Below are 18,631 nucleotides of genomic sequence, written 5' to 3' on the forward strand. Positions count from 1 at the left end.
ATTAACAAGCCCTGCATTTGCAGATATTGGTGAATGTCCCTTCTCCTCTCTTTGAAGACTGAAAGAGGTTGTCACAGGACATAAAATAGTACAAATTCAAGCACAATTTCACCATAAACTTTTGGAAAAGTTATGCTGATAAAAGCAACCAACCTCACAGTAAGAGAAATATCTGTCCTTGACAAGTAACAATATTGCAACTTCCTTATTGTACTATTTCTCTTAAAGGCAAAATAATAAGACAACTGGTCAAGAAAAACAATTTAAGAGAGACTGTCTGAGATATACAGAAAGCCACTTTATTTGTCGATTACATGTGGTTTTGACCAAGCATGATCAAAATCAATCAATCAATCAATCAAAAGAAACTTCAAGTCTTCCAGGGGTGACTTTCAACCAGTCTTTTGGGGCAACAGACCTTTCACCCTAGAACCATGGCCCAGTTCATCTGTAACCTTACAGAGAATGCTGCTGTAATTTACTGAAAGCCTCAAGTGGCCACATTTTGCCACTACACCAAGGCTGAGCTAGTTCCTCCAACCCCTGCTAAGATCCCTACAGCTATTAAATGCCTGTTAAAAATAAAAGGCATAGTGCTCAAACTCATAGCTTCAAACAGGTCACAGTCAAGGAAGCTATGCTGAATAGTATAGTGGCTACTGAGATGTGGGTGTGATTTTATAGAGATCATAGGCAAGTGTGGCATCGTTGGATTTAGTGTTTGAATACCAATCTATAATGTCTGAGCATATTTGATTTATTATTTGATTGTTCTTGAACCACATGTGATCAGATTGCTATCCAATTAAAATAAGATGTGTCAAAAAAAAAAAAAAAAGTCGGGTGCTAGTGGCTCATGCCTGTAATCCTAGCTACTTAGGAGACAGGTATCAGGAGGATCACGGTTTGAAGCCAGCTTGGTCAAATAGTTTGTGAGCCCCCCATCTCAAGAATAAAAACCAAACAAACCATCACCAAAAAAGGGCTGGTGGAGTGGCTCAAGAGTTCAAACCCCAGTACTGCAAAAAAAAAAAAAAAAGGAAATTTCAAGGACAAAAATTTTAAATTCTGCAGCTCAGCTGATATGGTGAAGCTTTTAGTCAGTCCATCAGCTGTGTTTAAATCATTGTGTGACCTGCTGAGTGTTTCCCTGCTCTGAATTTGGGAGCAAATGGTGCCCCCAAAACAAGGTAAAAGTGAATGTGTTTAACTGAAGTGATAATGTGAAAACCTTAGATTTGTTGAAAGGTGGCATGTCTTTGGTGGCAGTTGGATGGCACTATGGGAAAATGAATGAAGCATCCACAGTACAGCACTGCACTTGACGCATCCTGAACACTCACGGTTTTTCTTCCACAGTGATTTCCTTGGAACCATAGACCTGCGGATACCGTGAGTCTACTGTAAACTATTGCTAATTCAGTTAAGGCATTATAAAGTTATAGAAACACTTTAAGAATGGGTTGTATTTTTACCCTGGACACAAACTACCAGATATTAAAGAACTCATTTTTTTCATTTGACCAATGAATTTTTTGAGCACTACTATGCATGAAGCACTGTGCAAAGTTTAATCAGAGTAAAAACTACAGAAGTAAGGACACGAGCCTTACCTTAGAGAAGCCACCAGCCTAGAAAAGACATGACAAAGATACATAACTACTATGAAAGATGTACTAACGAATGCCACAGAATCACAGATAAAATGACAATTCAGAAGATGAAGGCGGCAGGAGTACCTAAAGAAAGGGCAGAGCTGCAGAGATGGAAACAGAAATAACAGGTGTGGAGTCTTGTAAAGGCCATCTGCAGCTTGGGTACCAGAGACATGAGAAGGACAGGATGGACACTAAGGCTTAAGGCAGGAAAGAAGAATCTCAGATGTGTATAGGAAACCCAGATGCAGCTCTAGAACATGTGGAAGGTCAGGGCTGGAGGGTGAGATGGGAGTCATCCACATAGGACTCACTACTGAAGCCTAAGTTCTTCCATGAGAAAAAGGAAGGTCTGTTCTTGAAGAGCACTATCACCTAAGGGAGGAAACAGGGATGGTGAAAGAGAGGGAAAGAAGTAGGAGAACACTATGTGTTGAAAGACAAGAGAAAGAAACAGCTTCAAGAAATTATCTGCCAGATGCCTAATGGCTCACACCTATAATCCTAGCTACTTGGGACTTGGGAGGTTGAGTCCAGGAGAGTCATGATTTGAGACCAGCCTGGGCAAACAGTTTGTGAGACCCCCATCTCCAAAATACCCAGAGCAAAAATGGACTAGAAGTGTGTCTCAATTCTTGAAACCCATCCCCCCAAAAAAAGAAGCTATCAAAATATCAAACAGTTCAGAAAGGCCAAATAAGGGAACTGAGAAAAAGCCACTGAATGTTGACAACTAATTGACAAAGCACTTTCAGCTGAACAGAAGCAAAATATAAGGCCATACTGTGGCAAGATACTCTCCTTGACCAAATTTTAATCAGCCTCCTCCAAGGTCCTCTTCTCAAGCAGGCCTTCATCCTTGTCCCTGGTCCTTACCAGGCCTGCACAGCCTGCATAGCCCAGTCTTAGCAAGACTACTATCACATCTGCTAAATCCTTCCTCCACTGGTATCTGATCACTCTCCTCTCATCAAATTCCTCCTCCCCCACTCCTGATATCTGATCCCTGGCCTGCCCTCCACAAGAATCCTTTAGGATCACTCTTGATGACTCCTGTTAGTAACTTTCCATCCACCTCCCCCTCAATGATAGTCACTTAAGCAGTATTCAGAGTTGAGCTCAATCTTTTTCTCCTCCATTGCAATAGTACTGATACTTACTAAGATCTCTTAAATAAAATCTTCCTTGCTATTTTAATGTGTCAGCATTTTCTCTTTTACCTCTCTCACTGGGAATGAATATATTCTCAAACACCCCATGTGTAGATAATTGTGATAAAACTCTGCTCTGTAGTATTGTGGCTGGGAAGAGATGGAAGAGGAGGGGGCTCAGAGGACAAGCAGGCATGCAGAAAGTGGTGGGGAGGCTTAAATGCTACTCTTACAATAAGCCTCTGGCTATGGGAGAGGTGGTCATAATTCATGATGATGCTTCTGAGGATACTAAAGTTGAGGAAAGGCTTTATCACAGGAAATAGTAAAATGGTTGTAATCAGAGAAAAAGGGATGGAGGTGTAGCTCAAGAGATAGAGCACCTGCTTTGCAAGCACAAAGTCCTGAGTTAAAAAAAAAAAAAAAAGCAGAGGTAAAGAACACAGAGAAGAGGATGAAATTAATGATACAAGAGAAATGGAGCCCCACATTACTGTTACCATTTCTTTGCACTGCATCTTACTGTAAGATACCTCAAATTTTTCCTGGAAGAACAAGAGGCACAAAAAGTAAAATCTTCTTTAACACATATGAATGTTTAAACTGTTATTTATGTTCTTCTAATAACTGTATGAAAATGAATAGAATATTCATGTAGCACCCACATTTACTATTACAAAAGATTATTCTGTTTTTATTCTTAGACTTCTAAAAGGTTGTTAGTCATTTCATACTGAATTCCTACTCCATTTATGTTCTCAACTGTGAGGGTAAAAGATGAACAAACCAAGTTAATTTATGTACAATTTCTTTGTGCTACTGAAATGAAAATGAACAATAGTTTAATGAAGTGGAATTTGTTACCTAATTATGCCAAATAATTTAGAAACATCTGCTGGCTGTTAGTGATACTATAGTTAAATCTCAAAGAATATGCTCCCAGAGAGACTTTCATTTTACTCAAGCCTTTGTGCTTAAAGTTGAGGAATCCACAGTAGAGTATGGAATAAGGGATAACAGAACAGCACATTTACTGAGTTTTTAAAAATAACCAAAACAAAAACATGATGAAAGCAAAACAGACAGTATGTATTTCATACCGACTGGAGTCCTACAATTGACTCCCCAATTTGAGAGCTACAGCAGACTCCAGTAATTACCAATGCTCCTAAGAACATTTACTGAGCAGCAGGTATGTATCAGAAACTAGCAGTTAAGCATAAAGAACAAATTCATAGCTTTCCCATTAAGAAACTTCACTTAGTGGAAGAGAAAGAAGAATTTAAAACTAACCATTACATCACCACAGGGTAAGTGTCAAGGCAGAGAGGATACCAGGCAGTATGGATGGAAAAAAAAGGCAGGCTACTTAGAAAAGATAGCTATTCGGGTCATGTTTTGGAGACAGATAGAAGCAAGTGGGGACAGAAAGAAAGAGTTAGGGAAATAATGGGGCCAAAGGCACACCGAGTAAATTCTTTCTGCAAACTTCAAGTACTTAGTTCAGTATGGCTGAAGCACATCCTCTAAGGGGTAGGAGCAAGAGATGAGGCCAAATGAATGAGTAAGCATAGTCCTTTCTTAACAATTTATAAGCAAACCAAGGGATAGGGACTTAACCTTAAGGACAATGAAGAGTTACTGCAGTATTTTACAGAGAAAAGTGAACTGTTTAAGTTCTAAAAGGTAGATATCCAATTGTGGCTTTAATAAGCCACAACAGTATACAGTAATAAAAGGGGAAAAAGGGTAAATGAAAGCAAATGGTTAAACAGTTCACAGGCTATGAATTCAGAAATCATAGTCCATTTTTATGTGGCTATCCTTTGTTGCTTCATTTATTCACTCAACAAACTTGTATTGGGCACCTACTAGTTGTCAGAATGGAGATTACATCCTTAATGTATTTAGGTGCCATGAAGGAAAGGACTGTATCTGATTATGGCCTGGACTACCTCCCAAAGGAGAAATAAGCATTATCTGTTTGTTGGTGTATTCTCTACATTTTCAAAGTGTCACAGTGGCCAGCACTATCAGAGAACTCTGATAAGTACCCTGAACCAGGTCTGATCTTCACCAGAACATTCTCAGAGGACATCTACAATGACACATGGCACATCATATAAGCAGAAATACTGTAGAACCACTTATTCAAGAACTGTCAACAGACTTTAAAACAAATGGAGAGAGTCTTGGTGTGCAGCTCAGTGGTAGAGCAATTGGCTAGCATCCACAAGGCTTGGAGTTCAATCCCCAGCACTGTTAAAAAAAAAAAGAAAGAAAGAAAGAAAGAAACTAGTTGTATCTTGGATTTTTGTTCATATTTACAGTAATACTGGTAACAATATTAACTATATATCTTCAACAACTGCATGACAGATTTTACATACATGATTCAATGATTTTGACACAAATAAAAGAGAATAGCCCCTAATTACATATAAGGAAATTAAGATGAGACCATATAGTTGACATGTGGAATTAAATGGTGCCGTATTACTCCAAAATTCATGCTATAGAAGGGTCATCCTCCATGAGCTTCTATCTCCTTCAGAAAAATCTGAAGAATTTACCTTGATTCATAAGAACCTAGACAATCTGTGATCCTCTCCCCCAGTTGCCTCTCGGTCCTCATCTGCTACCAAAGCCTTTCCTGACACTCTGAGACACAGAGAATGAGTCGTCCCTCCCCATGCTCCTCACTTGCTTTCTTTGTTTTTCTTCAAGGCACTTGCCACTGGCACATTATATACTTCTTTTTATTGTTTACCCCTGCACCTTGAGGGGAGAAACTCGTACATGCCTGGCACACATTAGGCACTCAATAGAAATTCATTAAATAGATGAGTGAGCAAGGCACAAAATAGAAAAACACACCCCACACCTCAGAGCTACTCTCAGCAAAATTACTCTTGTGTCTGCTTCCTTCTCTCAATGAAGGGATCATCGATCCCCTCCCCCAACCCACAATGTCCTGTGCTTTTTCACCTGTGGTAAGCCCTTCTTACTAACACTGTCCTCTAAATAAAATTTCTGATACTTTCTTTTCTCTTACAGTGCAAGTCCCTCAATCAAAATGCTTGCCATCTGTCTTGCCACTTTAAGATCTTCAGTCCGTAAGTTCAACTATTTCTTTCGGGCTTTATGAAGATCTGTATCTATATTTAGTATAGTACCCCTCATAGGTAACAGACTAAATGTGTTTTAACTTTACTGTGATGTTGTAAAACTCACTTACCAGGGAAGGTCTGCAGGGGAAAATATTTCAGTCAAGCATATCCCTCAAATGACCAGCTCCAGGACTCACCTGGTATCTGTTCTAGCACAAACTACTTCAAATCCCAAAGTCAACTCTACCAAAGTAATTTCACAGTCATTAGGAGCCAGACAACAAAGAGAAAGTTCTACACAGAAGGAATAAAACAGAACATTGTATATGTGCTGAAGATCCTGTGCTAATGGCAGAAATGGGAAAAGTGGGAAAGGATTAGCAGTTTAAAGAGCCTAAAGGACCCAGTTTGTGAAATAGCTAAGTTTGTGATCATAAAAACCTATTCAAGTAGAGATGTGTGTCTTGGACTACATCCTTTTTTTTCTTGCTTTACACCATGAAATATATTCAGTCCAATGAAACCGAAAGGTAAAAAGTCAAGAGTGGAAAGAGAAAGGAGCAACTTCAGTGCAGCTGGATGAAAAACAATGAGGTGGCCTCATGCCACCCCACTAATTAGCTGGCAACAGGCCTAGCCTGACTCATCTTCCCTTTTCCCAATTACTCAACTGTCAGCATTAACCCTTCCCAAGAAGAACTCACTGTCTCAGCTTAAAACCACACTCAAAACAGGCTGGAGCACTTTTACTTATCAATTATCGGTTATGGTTTTTGTTCTTTGGGGAATAAAAACATGAAAAAGTATAAAAGATTCTATGATACAGTCATTCAACCAAAACTAGTAGCTTCTATTTTTCGGTTTAAGAGAAGTATTTTCTTTCTAATTAAAATGTTTTATTAACTCATTAAAAAATAAAGTGTACAATGCAGTGGTTTTCAGTATATTTACAAAGTATTCACTGATATAAAAATAAGAAGCCAAATTAGACCAGGTACCAGTGGCTCATGCCTGTCATTCTCACTACTCAGGAGGCAAAGAACAGAAGGATCATGGCTCAAAGCTAGCCTGGGCAAATAGTTCTCAAGTCCCTATCTCAAAAACATCCTTCATAAAAAAGGGGCTGGTGGAGTGGCTCAAGGTGAGTCTCAATTATTAATGCAAAAAAAAAAAAAAAAAGGTCAAATTAGGAAAGCAAATTTAAAACCTGGTCAGACATGACTTTTTATTCAATATGACTTTTTTAGAGTAAAACTGGTTACACTATCCTGTTTTCTTAGGTTCTTCTGATCTTATTTTTCAGGATAGTAAAACTGCATTAGTTAACAAAAATCAAAGCTTCAGAAATCATTTTCTAAGTAAAAATGACTTATGGCTGGTAATTTGACTGGAAGACCAAGCTCAAGGGCATGCCTTGAATTGGATTTGTCCAGAAAGCTCAGTGATCATATAGTTTATATATTTCAGATAAATAAATTCTTTTAAAGTGCTGTTACTGATGCTTTATATAAAATGAGAAAACATCCATTACCCATTTCATAGGGTATTCAGAGGGGCTTCTGAGAAAAGCTATACCCTCCTCAGCCCCAGCAAGGTCCTCTTTGTTATGGCTGCCCTCGAGGCAATAGTAAGCTGCAGTTCCTTGTCAACCGATCTGAAATGTATAACTTATCTAACATATTGCAATTCCTTTAGAACTATTAAGACATGAAAGACATAAAGCATCACCAAACAATTCTGCCTGATTTTCTTATAATTGCTTTAGTCTAAAAGATGAAGATGGCTTTTAGAGGTTAAAAAAAAACTTACTCATTTTTAGGTATAAAGTATTACACACATAATTTATAAACATATATAATATGAAGTATACCTCTGGTATTAAATCTTAATGGGGAGAAATGGAGGAAAACTGTCTAAAAAGTTGGGTGATTTAAAAAAAAATACTGTTCTGAAAACTCTCTATGACAATTATGTTAGATTTTTATAATTACATGTATCACTACCTTCCAGCTTCGAAGATTAGGCTACTTACAGGATGGTTATCTGCAGGACAGATGTGACTCAAAAGACTATGTCAAACAACATTTCTTTATACATTGTACACAGATGACCATAAGAGTTGTAACAATTAAATTCTTTTCTCTCTCTTACATGGCACCAGATCTCCACATATTACATGGCAAATTTTACAGCTGAAATATTAAGTCTGTGACACCAAGAGAAGGGATGTGCACAAGAATTTAATTAAGGATGGTAATTCTGATGACAGGTGAATGCTTTTATACTCTGAAAAAGGCAGATGGGCTTTCACCACTGGGCCATCTTCTCATATTCTTGGAACAACTGAAAAATAAAAATATCAGCAGAGTATAGTCAAGTAGGATTTTCCTTTAAAATTAGCTTGAGGGCTGGGCACCAGTGGCTCATGCCTATAATCCTAGCTACTTGGGAGGCTGAGATTAGAAGGATAGCAGTTCTAGGACAGCCCAGGCAAATAGTTCTCAAGACCCCGATCTCCAAAAAAAACCAAAGCAAAATGAAGGTGTGACTCCAGTGATAGAGTACCTGCCTTGCAAACATGAAGCCCTGAGTTCAAACCCCAGGCCCACCAAGAAATAAATTTTTTTTTAAATTAGTTTTTGGTCAAATAAATCAAAATGTTCAGCTGATGATTTCATGAAAATGAATTTTTATTTCAGGAAAATCATATGGGAAATCAGGAAATTTCCTAACTGCATGGCAAAAAATATAGCACTACCATTTAACTGCTCCAAAAGATTTCTACAAAGATGTCTATAAGTAGGTGTGTCAGGGCAGTGACAAATACTTAAGATAATGAAAAGGTTTTTGTCACAGAAGGACCTGAAAAACAATGGTAGGAAAGTAAGCATCAGAAAGTGACCCATGGTAGTAATGGTGGTAACTAAATGGTAGTAAGAAGAGGAAAAGGAAAGAGGGGTAATGACAGAGCTAAACACCCAGAGAGAGAAGAGCAAGTGTTAGTGAAGGCTCAGCCAGCCGGGGATAATACTGAACTCCCAATCTCATCAGTTGGTCCTGGCTATAAACCACAGCCTCATTAAGGTATAAATGATGGGAATTCCTGTAAAGGATGACCTAGCAGAATGCTTTTTAACCCGACTCTGCCAACGAGGGATCTGCTGATGCGGCCAATTGACATTGTGTCTGGTACAGCAGCTAAGAAGTTCTAAATTAGATGATCTCACACTTTTCTATTATTCCAGTAGTTCCTAGAGAACAGGTGCTTCTCTACAACAAAACCGTAATTGAGTTAGGTAGTTGGGTACCACTAAGTACATGGAATTAGGTAGAGTGAATTGGTTGTATTTGCTACAGTTCTGTAAACGACCATGGACCACCAATATTTAAGCACTCTACAAGGACTACATTTCCTGCACTCTCAACAGAAATTTGCTGAACAAATAAGCAAAGTAAGTAAGTGAAGTCTAAACTACATTTGGATAAGTTTTGAGATATAGAGATTTAAAAATTACAGCAAGGTTGACACCGAGACATGGGTTTACTAAAAAGGTGAAGAAAAATGGTTGAAAATCCCCAAAGTTTCAAAAACGCACATTTTCAATGCCCAAATGAAACCACAAAAATCATGAAAAACGGGGTCTGCTTCTTCCATCACAGAATAAAACATAATTGCATTAAAAATGATTTTAAACAGCAAAGATGGTTAGTAGTGAGGACGAAAGATAGATGGTCTAAACCCCAGCTTAATTTAACAAGGTCTTGTACTTAATAAGGGAAAGCAAATGTCATGAATTAGGTCATCTTAGAGGCTCTCACTTTTTAAAACTAAGTTAACTTTCACTAACTTCCTATAATAAGGATATTCCTTATGTTTCTAAAAAGCCCGAATGGAAGTATAAAACGAAAAGCGGGGAACTAGGCTATACCCTATTGCTGGCCTAAGCATACATAAGACAGACAAGGTAACAGGGCAGTGGTCATTGTGGGGGAGCTGCAGGTGCAAACTGTTGAGTGCTGACTTGATGACTGACAAATCAGTATCAGCTATTCTAGTTTCTTGTCTCCACCACCTCACAGAACTTTACCATCTCACTACTCTCCCCAGTTCTAAGTTGCTCATCAAGAGTAAAATAGACTGGGGTTGTAGGTCAGTGGTAGAGCACTTGCCTAGCATGCTGGGGGACATGGATTCAATCCCCAGCACTGACAAAATTAAAAAAAAAAAAAAAAAAGGAACTAGAAAGAGACATGAATTGCCTCTAAGATCAACTAGTTAAGTAGTAGCAAACCCTAAAATAAAACCCATTTCTTCTACTCCTTAAGTACTTCTCTTCATATATACAAAAAGATATTTTTGAATTGGGCAAGTTTGATCAAATTTCTGTACTTGCCTTTAATTCAATGACTCTCAACCCTGCACATGCATAAGTCACAAGGGATGTCCCTTTAAAATCTCTCCCCCCAAGTCTTTGGGCAAAGGCAGATACATTTTTAACAGACATCCAGATGACTGATGAGTGGTCTACAACCACACTTAAAACAGCTGCTGCTCCTTTGCTACTTAAAAACACCAGCTTCTGTTCACAAGGCACTTGGCTTTGTAACACCAAGTGTTCACGTTCTAACAAAGTGAATTTTGTAAACTGAATTCTATTTGCCCACAAGTGGACTTTAGAATTTTAAAGATACTTTATTCATTCTGAAGGCTGAAGCAGTTTCAGATATTTTCTTCTACAGGTCTAATTCCATGGGCTTCCTTTCTTCATCTCCAATTGGGTGAAGAATTACAATTTAGGAATCCTTTTAAAAGAACATGATATCTCTAATTCATCTGTTTTATTCATCAGGAAAACCAGTATTCTAAAAATGCTAAACCTGTAACCTTGTTTTGAAAACCTTGAAAATTCAGAATATGTCATTTAGGAAGAAAAATGAATTTAGTCAGAAATAGTTTTAAAGAGAAATCAACTTCTAGAAATCTGACTGCTCAGTATTAGCCTCAACAGTTCTAATTAGCTAGAACAGATTCTTCAAAAGGAAAATATCGACTATGAGTTGAGCCTTCTTCCCTCATTTTTAACTTTTGTACAAACAAATGTCCATATTCAAGGAAACCGCTTCTACTAAAAAAGGCAGATTAGATTCAAGTTACTGCAAAACAAGTGAGATTTTATTTTTCAGGGGACGAAATAAAATAACTCTGACCCCAGCAGCTTAATTCACTGAGACATTTACATCATAAAGCATTTAAAGTATGTGACCCCTCTGATGCCTGATCAAATGACATCATTAAAATTTAACTGGAAACTTAATACTGTGAATAACTTACTAAGACTGTCCTGGCAGCTATCAGTTACATATCCTAGTACCTTGCTTCTTGGAAAAGCTGAATACTAGACCATCTAAATTTTGAGATACCGAGGTTCCTGATGTGAGGTACATAAGGACCATAAATCTGTCTTTATAGAAAGCAAACAATGTATCTTTTTCAGTCCTTCTTCTCAATCCACTGTCACTGAAAACTGAGGGGGGGAAAAATACTGTGAAGTGTTAACCACTGAAACAATAGTGTTGCAGTAATTACAGCATAATACTATTTCTTTCCTAATAAATTCTCAAAAACAGGCTGCTGATTAGTTACCTTCCAGTAACCAACTTTCTTCTGTCTGCTCTCATTCGTCGGAGCACACACGTTCAATCTGAACCAACATTAAATTAAGTTCACAAATTGTTTCCAATGGAATATACCACGTTCAAAAAAAAAAAAAATTCCTCCAACAATCCAACAGGAAACAACCCAGGCAGGCACTTGGTGATTGTAGGGAGGTTGGGGATGCTCAGACATCACGCCCTAAATAAACTTTCCAGGATCTTTATTTACCGACTGGGGAAAGGTAGGGTGGAAACAACTTCGCTCCCAAGTTGGGGTTTACACAGCACCCAGGACGTCGGAGACTGGCGGCTCAGAACTGGCCAGGGAGCACACGCCCATCGGCCGTGCCGGGAGAGGAGACAATGGCAGAGGCGCGAGGGAGCCGGTCCCGCGCTCCGGGCGCCCCAGTCCGCGCGCCGCGCCGCGCCCCTCCGCGGTCGCCCGGCCCGAGCCCCGGCGCGGCCCACCTGCGGCGGCGCGGGGCGGGAGAAAAGCCCGCACTTACCGAACAGTGTCAAGGCCATGGTCAAGGTGCTGGCCGCCCGCTCGCCGGTCCACGCGCTCCTCCCGGGCGGGCTGGATCACCGCATCGGCGCGCTCACACCTCGGGCGGGGCGGGGAGAGCTGGATGCCCGAGGGGCGCGGAGGGAGAGGCTGCAGGCGGGGACGCGAGGGGCCGCTGCAAGAAAAAGTTAGGCACGCGTTATTGTGGGGCGCACCGGGACGAGGGGCGTCCGGCTAGCCGTGGGCGAGCCGGCACTTGTCGCTGCCATCTGGAGACTACGGGGAGCGGGCGCGCGGACGGCCGTACCTGCGAGGCGGGAGCTGTTGGCCGCGCGCGGCGCAGTGGCGGGCGGAGAGGCGGCGCCGTAGCGGCGGCGACGGCGACACTGGCGGGGAGCCCCCGGCGGGGCGCGCTCACTCCGCATCCCGCGGCCTCGCAGACGCCATCTTGCGATAGCGTCTCCCACAAGCTGGGCCGCCGCGCCTCCTCCCGCCTGCCCCTCAGGCGGCCGGGACCCGTGCGTTCCCATGGCAACGGGCGCGCGCAGGCCGCGGTGGCGCGCTCCGCTTCCCCCTGTCGGGGGAGGAGTGGCCCGCGCCCCCCTCTGGAGCCGCCGGCGGTGAGCGGAGCGGGGTGCGTTTTCGCTGACATCCCAGCGATTTTCTTGAATGGGACGTGAAGAGGCGTGGAGAGGAGAGTAGCGGAGCTGTTACTCGAAAGCAGGAGAGATGTGAGGATGCTCATGATGCTCGCACCCCGGCAGGGGCGCCTGGGGACCGGGTTCGTTTTAGGATCTGACTTCTCCCGGCGCCCTCGGGGTTAACGGACTGGAACCCGTGACCCGAAGCCACAGGACTGACTTAGGGAGGCAGCCTGGAGCCTGCAGAGGCTCTAATGTGGTTGTCCTTCCCATTCGCATCCGGGAGCCACTAGTACTTCTGATCAGATGGTCATGCCCAAGCAGACAGGAGTCACTTAAAAAGCATCTGGGGTTAGCTAAAATAATTTGTCAGAAGACAAATGCTTAAACCCAGTTTATTTTGTCCTTTTTACATTATTCCTCTTGGATATTGTCTCAGAAAAAATCAGCTTTCCTCACTGATTGGCGCTTCTCTGCCACAAAAGGTTGTTCCCCTGAGCTTTTGGCATTTATCAGATGATCACTGGCAACTCCTTCTTCCTGGTGTTTTCTCCTCACCTTTGTCTTTGCCTTCGTTAATGAGGAGCCATAGAACGCCTTGAGATTAGCAGCCAAAAGATGTTCTTGAAAAGCTAAGCTGTGATGTTCTGTCGTTTTCACTTTAATGTACTCAAAAAGTCTGTATTCTCTAGCTACTATATTTGTTCCCTGCTTGAGAAATTCCTTCTTTTGTCTTGGTTCCCTGCTTAGGGGTTTAATACTATTTTGGTATCTAATGTACGTTCTCTCTTTGGTTCTCATTTCTTCCTACATGCATTTTTTTCCTCTTTTAGTTGTCATTTTCCTCTTTTCTCTCGATTTCAACTAATTTTTTTAAATTATGTAGATATCATCTATTTACTGTATGTTAGGGAGCAAATCTCTATAAAAATGATAATTTACTTCTAACAGAGCCACGGTTAATTCATCACCATTATTTCATAGCAGACTCCAGCATCAGAATAAAAAGAAAAGCTGGTTGAAAGGAGGAGCCAAGCCTTTTGTTTCAAGTCAGTCAGTTCAAGAAGAAAGAAATTTTAAAATAATTCAGCATGAGTGAGCAAATGTTTAAGATGCTATATGCTTGAATTTTCTGATATAAAGTGACTTTCCTCTAGCCACTGTTATAAAAATAAATCTTGAAGTCCCAAGAACTTTAAATATTTAATGAAAAGGGAAGTCTTGATTTTAAGCAGCATTTTTTGCTCATGAAAAATTACACACAAGCTCATGAAGATAAATGAAAACTCAAAAAGGCTTTATGGGACAGATTTTACAGCCATGTAAAGATTGCTGCTGATCTGCTGTGAAACCAAATAAATCAGAGAGATTCCATTTACTGTCTCTACCAGTGTCTTTCAACCTTTTGGGGAGAGGGGACCCAATTTCTCTTTGAGGTTCTAATAAAAATATTCTTCCTCTTCCTTAAAAAGTGTTTATGTACATACACACACTGAACAAAAATTCTTTGCCCAATTTCAGGGGCATGATTCAGGGACACCAGTTTAGCCCCTAGCAATCCTTTGTAATCTCAGAAAGTTTTGCCTTTATAATTTAAAAAAAAAATCTCTTTCATATTGAACCATAGAATTTTGAATAGGAAGGGACCAAACTCCCTTGATTTACAGATAAAAACGATCCAAGGACCCCGTGGTTAAAAGAGTTCCCTGAATGTGCACTCCTATTTAGTGCACAACTAGCAGGAAAACCTAAGGCTTGTGCTATTCTCCCCACCACCTCCTCCACCCTCCATCCCCAACCAATTTAGAGCTGGTGTAGTTTGAATTTAAAAGAAAAAAAAATCTGTTTGGTATTAGAAGCAGAGTAGCTAGGGGGGTATTTTGTCTTCAGCCAGCTGTTTTTTGTGTTTGGGTCCTTTTAAGAGTTCTGTGCTCACACTCACCCTTGCATTGTTACAGCCAGGGTTTGATCACTAGATCAACTCTTCACTCTTTTACTAAATGTTGCCAAACAAACCAATGATAGACCCAGCTTAGAATCAAGTGGGACTTCCCCACCCTCTTCCTCTTGTCTATACAGGACTTTGGTACTCCCACACCCAATGTGCGTACACACTTAGACACAGACACATACACATACACACAGAGCTGGTTTTAAGGTGCTGTGTGAAACACTACAATGCAAACATTGCCATATATCTTTTTTAAACATCTAGCTTTCCATAAGTGATGTCCTTTGATTGACTTCCAAATGGTTTGATGCTCTAACAAAATGCTTTCTATGCTTGATCAAAGTGCTATGTTTATAATATTGCACTGTTCCATGAGGAACAGAGGGTGTTTCTTTACTCACTTGGCTGGAAATAAAGTAATAGCCTTTCAGATACAGATTCAATGTGAGGAAGGGCGTTAACTTCTTTGAGGTGATTATTATGGGTGGTGACCTCGGCTGTTTATAAAAAAGAGCAAAGAATGAATTGACTTTTCATAACATTTATGTTTTCATTCAAAGACTTGATTTTGTGCTACAAAGGAAAGTAATTAGAAGGACCAGATTTGTTTGCTCTGTTTTTAACTAGTTGTTTGATTTTTTAAAGCAAACATGTTACTCTTTCTGGTTCTTAGCTTCCATAATCATTCATAAAATGAAAAGATGGGAGTAAAATATCTCTGATACCCCTTTTAGGTGTATCTACCATTGTGATATTTTAAAATCTTTAACTGGATTATGGATAAAAAGGATATTTTTATTTGAATCTTCAATATATTTAAAGTGCTGGTATATCTAAAGTCATAAAAACCCGATGTAATAAAGAAGTCATATTTTATTAAAAGTCATCGATACTGCTATTCCACTTGCAATGTATTATGCTAATAATGTTAACTTTATTGTAGAAAGAACAACCTTTTTCAGGTTTAACAACATTAAAATTAAATGTATGCAGTGAACAATCCATTTTAAATTTATTCAGTTTCTCATTTAAATTTTGTTGACTAAACAAACTTAGACAATCCTTTAAGATTGTTTTCCTACATCTTAAACTAATGACTTATCACAAGTGTTTTAGATTTTCTTTTTGTTACTCACTTAGCTCCAGTCCCATTGGTAAACATTGATTTGTTCCTCAGTTTTGAATGAAGCAGAAATTAATGAGGCAGTTTCTGCCTCACAATAACAAGTTAAAATTATAGCACTTTATCATGTCAACACAGCTTTAAACACTAGGAATACCAGTGGTATTAGCACAGTTCCCAAAATAGTGCACAAGTTTGCTGTTGACGAAAAAATTTTACAGTGCATTTCTGCTAATGTGATAGAAACATTTTCTATTCCTTAATTACACCAATTAAGAAGGTTAAAAAATATTTGTTTAAATATTAACAACATGTGACATTCTCCCTATCCTATGTTTGTATTATCAGTTGAAGTATTTATTTCCGTTGTGTGAATTTGTTTAAAGTGAATGTGGTCTGGTTTCAATAATATTTTCCTTAAACACTTAATCTGAATGACATTTCTTTTCTTGTATCTGGGACTTTCTGAACTGACACCTCACATAGTATTTGTGTTTCCATGAGTTATAATTAGCACTTTCAAAGGACAAAACCAGATACATACAAATAGCTAAAACAGTACTTGCCTTGAAAATAAGGATTTAGACCATGGAATTATTTAGAAATTAAAAAAATATGAAGATTATAAAACTGGCAATTAAGCTTAAATAAAGTAATGTTCAGGAGAATTAATTGTGTTCTCTTGACCACCTGAGTGTGTGAATTATATACATTGGAGTAATGTTGTGCTTTAGAAACGGTTGTAAAACTCAGTTTGGACAATATCTGAGACCTTAGGATTTGGAAGGCTTGGTTCCCCTACACAGTGCTTGCTATAGTAGTAGAGGATATTCCCACCAAAATTATGCTAAAAAGGGAAGTGGCTATTGTTTGGTTGGGTGGGGACTTGGAATTGCAGATTACTGATGAAACTCCACCAGTCCTTCACATACTCACTTCCAATCTAAAAAGAAACTGTGCTTGTAGAAGCTGGGGTTGGGGAAGAGGAGAAATTGGAATTCAGAATTACAATGAAAAACTTTTTTCTGTCTTTGACCTAGGATAATGAGTTTCTTATTCATTTTTCTGAATGAAGAGGACATCCTCATTCAATAAAGTATTACTGTGTACCCTAGCTTAGAATGTTCTGAAAGCCACAGGTCCTACCTTCAGAATTTTGTGATAAAATTCATTTTGATGTAATGTCAAAATGGCCACTGATTTTAAATGAAAAAAAAAAAGGAGGGAGAGAGAGAGAGAAGGTAGAAAAAAGTGTGCCTTCAATTTGTTTTTAATATGTTTTAAAAGAATACTTATGTCCTAGTAAAGAGTATAGCAAAACTTTTGGAATTTTTATAGTCTTAAAATCAAATTCATTTTCAAACACACATTAGACAAAAGTACAATGATTACTGCTGCTCTCAAGTAAGTTTTTGTTCTGTGTAACAATCATAGTACCTTAAGCCAGCATTTCTATTCAAGTGTATTTTTCTGAGGTTACCATGCATATCTAATGCACAGTGTGGCTAAATGTCTATTTAACTTGAGCAGTTGGATTTCTGCCAGATTTTTTCAAATGGTTATAAGGGGATTTGGCTACAAATCAAATCTCCCTAACATGGCATGGTTTCTCTGGTAAATGTGGGTGTCCACAGTAAGGATGACTTATTCAAGTTGATTACATTGGGAGTTATAAATCAGCAAAAGAGCTTCAAACTCTGGGAGAGAATTATATAATGCTTAATTAAATAACAGAGCTGAAAAAGAGAGAAGTGAAATTCCATGATTAAAATCACAATCTGGGCTCAAAACACACCCACTCCTGTGATGGAGTTTTCATAAAGCTCCTTTGCACCCCATTGTAAAACAGAACCATAGCAGACGTTTGGGATAGTGAACCAGTTTCAATTCATTCATCCAGCCTTCGTCCAGTCAGCAAATACTAAATAACTTTGCTAGACAAGGCATTGTATATGCTAGATTCTGGCAAAGAAGCCAAAGATGAACCAAATGTAGTTTGATCTAAGAAAGAATTTGCAGTCTCTGAGGATAGGTAAGACTTGGGTACATACTAAATATTGGGGTGTGGGGGGGAGTTCAGAAAAGAGTTTATTTCCAGATGATGAAATGGCAAAGGCTCCATGAAGAATGAAGTTGTGCCTTGAGATACAAACAGGAGCTAGCCTAAACAGGAAAGAGAAAGGGCGAGGTGAAGTTTAGGGCACAGGAAGAAGCATGAGGAAAGTGACAGTGGCAGATGAAGGAAATCATGAGAGAAACACTGCAGACAGGACAGGTGGATGTAGCAAAAGACTTATGAGAGGAAGCTATGAGAGGTTATTCAGGTGAATTGGGGATAGGTGTAGAGGTCAGGTTGATCTGATGCTTATTAGGTTATTATCTAAACTCTGCCCACTTTCTCCAAGTCCTTGCAACAACTAGGAATGTGGATCCAGTATGTAAAACTCTAGTCTCAAATTTTTATTGCCTATTTTCCAGTAATTTTTTTGTGAGGTGCTGGTATCAAACCCAAGGCCTTGTGCATGCTAGGCAAGTACTTTACCACTAAACTATACCTCCAGCCTCTCCAGTAACAAAGTTTTGGATTATGCACACACACACACACACACACCTTAAAGCACAATACAACTTTAAGGTGAAGTTTATCCTTGTTGCCTACTGCCTCTCTAGAACACCCACAGTACATCTCGAAGAATACTGATCAGAAACACCAGATTCAAATCTTGGCTTCACCTTTCTCTACCTATGTGATCTGAGGTAGGTTTATGCCTTCTAGGACTTCAGTTTTCTCCTCCGTAAAATGGAAGTACCCTTGTATGGGTTAGTTTATAACTTTCTGT

General features: G+C 39.5%; 1 protein-coding gene and 1 pseudogene across 1 annotated transcript in view; one reads left to right on the top strand and one right to left on the bottom strand.

Annotated features, from left to right (window-relative positions):
- The window catches only part of Chn1 (chimerin 1), a 160,937-nt gene extending 148,760 nt beyond the window's left edge, over positions 1-12,177 (bottom strand). The window contains exon 1 of the mRNA XM_020168890.2: positions 12,078-12,177. Within this exon, the coding sequence (XP_020024479.1) occupies positions 12,078-12,096 (19 nt within the window). The 5' untranslated portion in view covers positions 12,097-12,177. The remainder of the gene's footprint in view (positions 1-12,077) is intronic.
- LOC109689842 (ATP synthase F(0) complex subunit g, mitochondrial pseudogene) lies at positions 435-847 on the top strand (annotated as a pseudogene).
- Positions 12,178-18,631: the final 6,454 nt, after the last annotated feature.

This window comes from Castor canadensis, chromosome 4 (genome assembly GCF_047511655.1).
Source record: "Castor canadensis chromosome 4, mCasCan1.hap1v2, whole genome shotgun sequence".
Classification (NCBI taxonomy): Eukaryota; Metazoa; Chordata; class Mammalia; order Rodentia; family Castoridae; genus Castor; species Castor canadensis.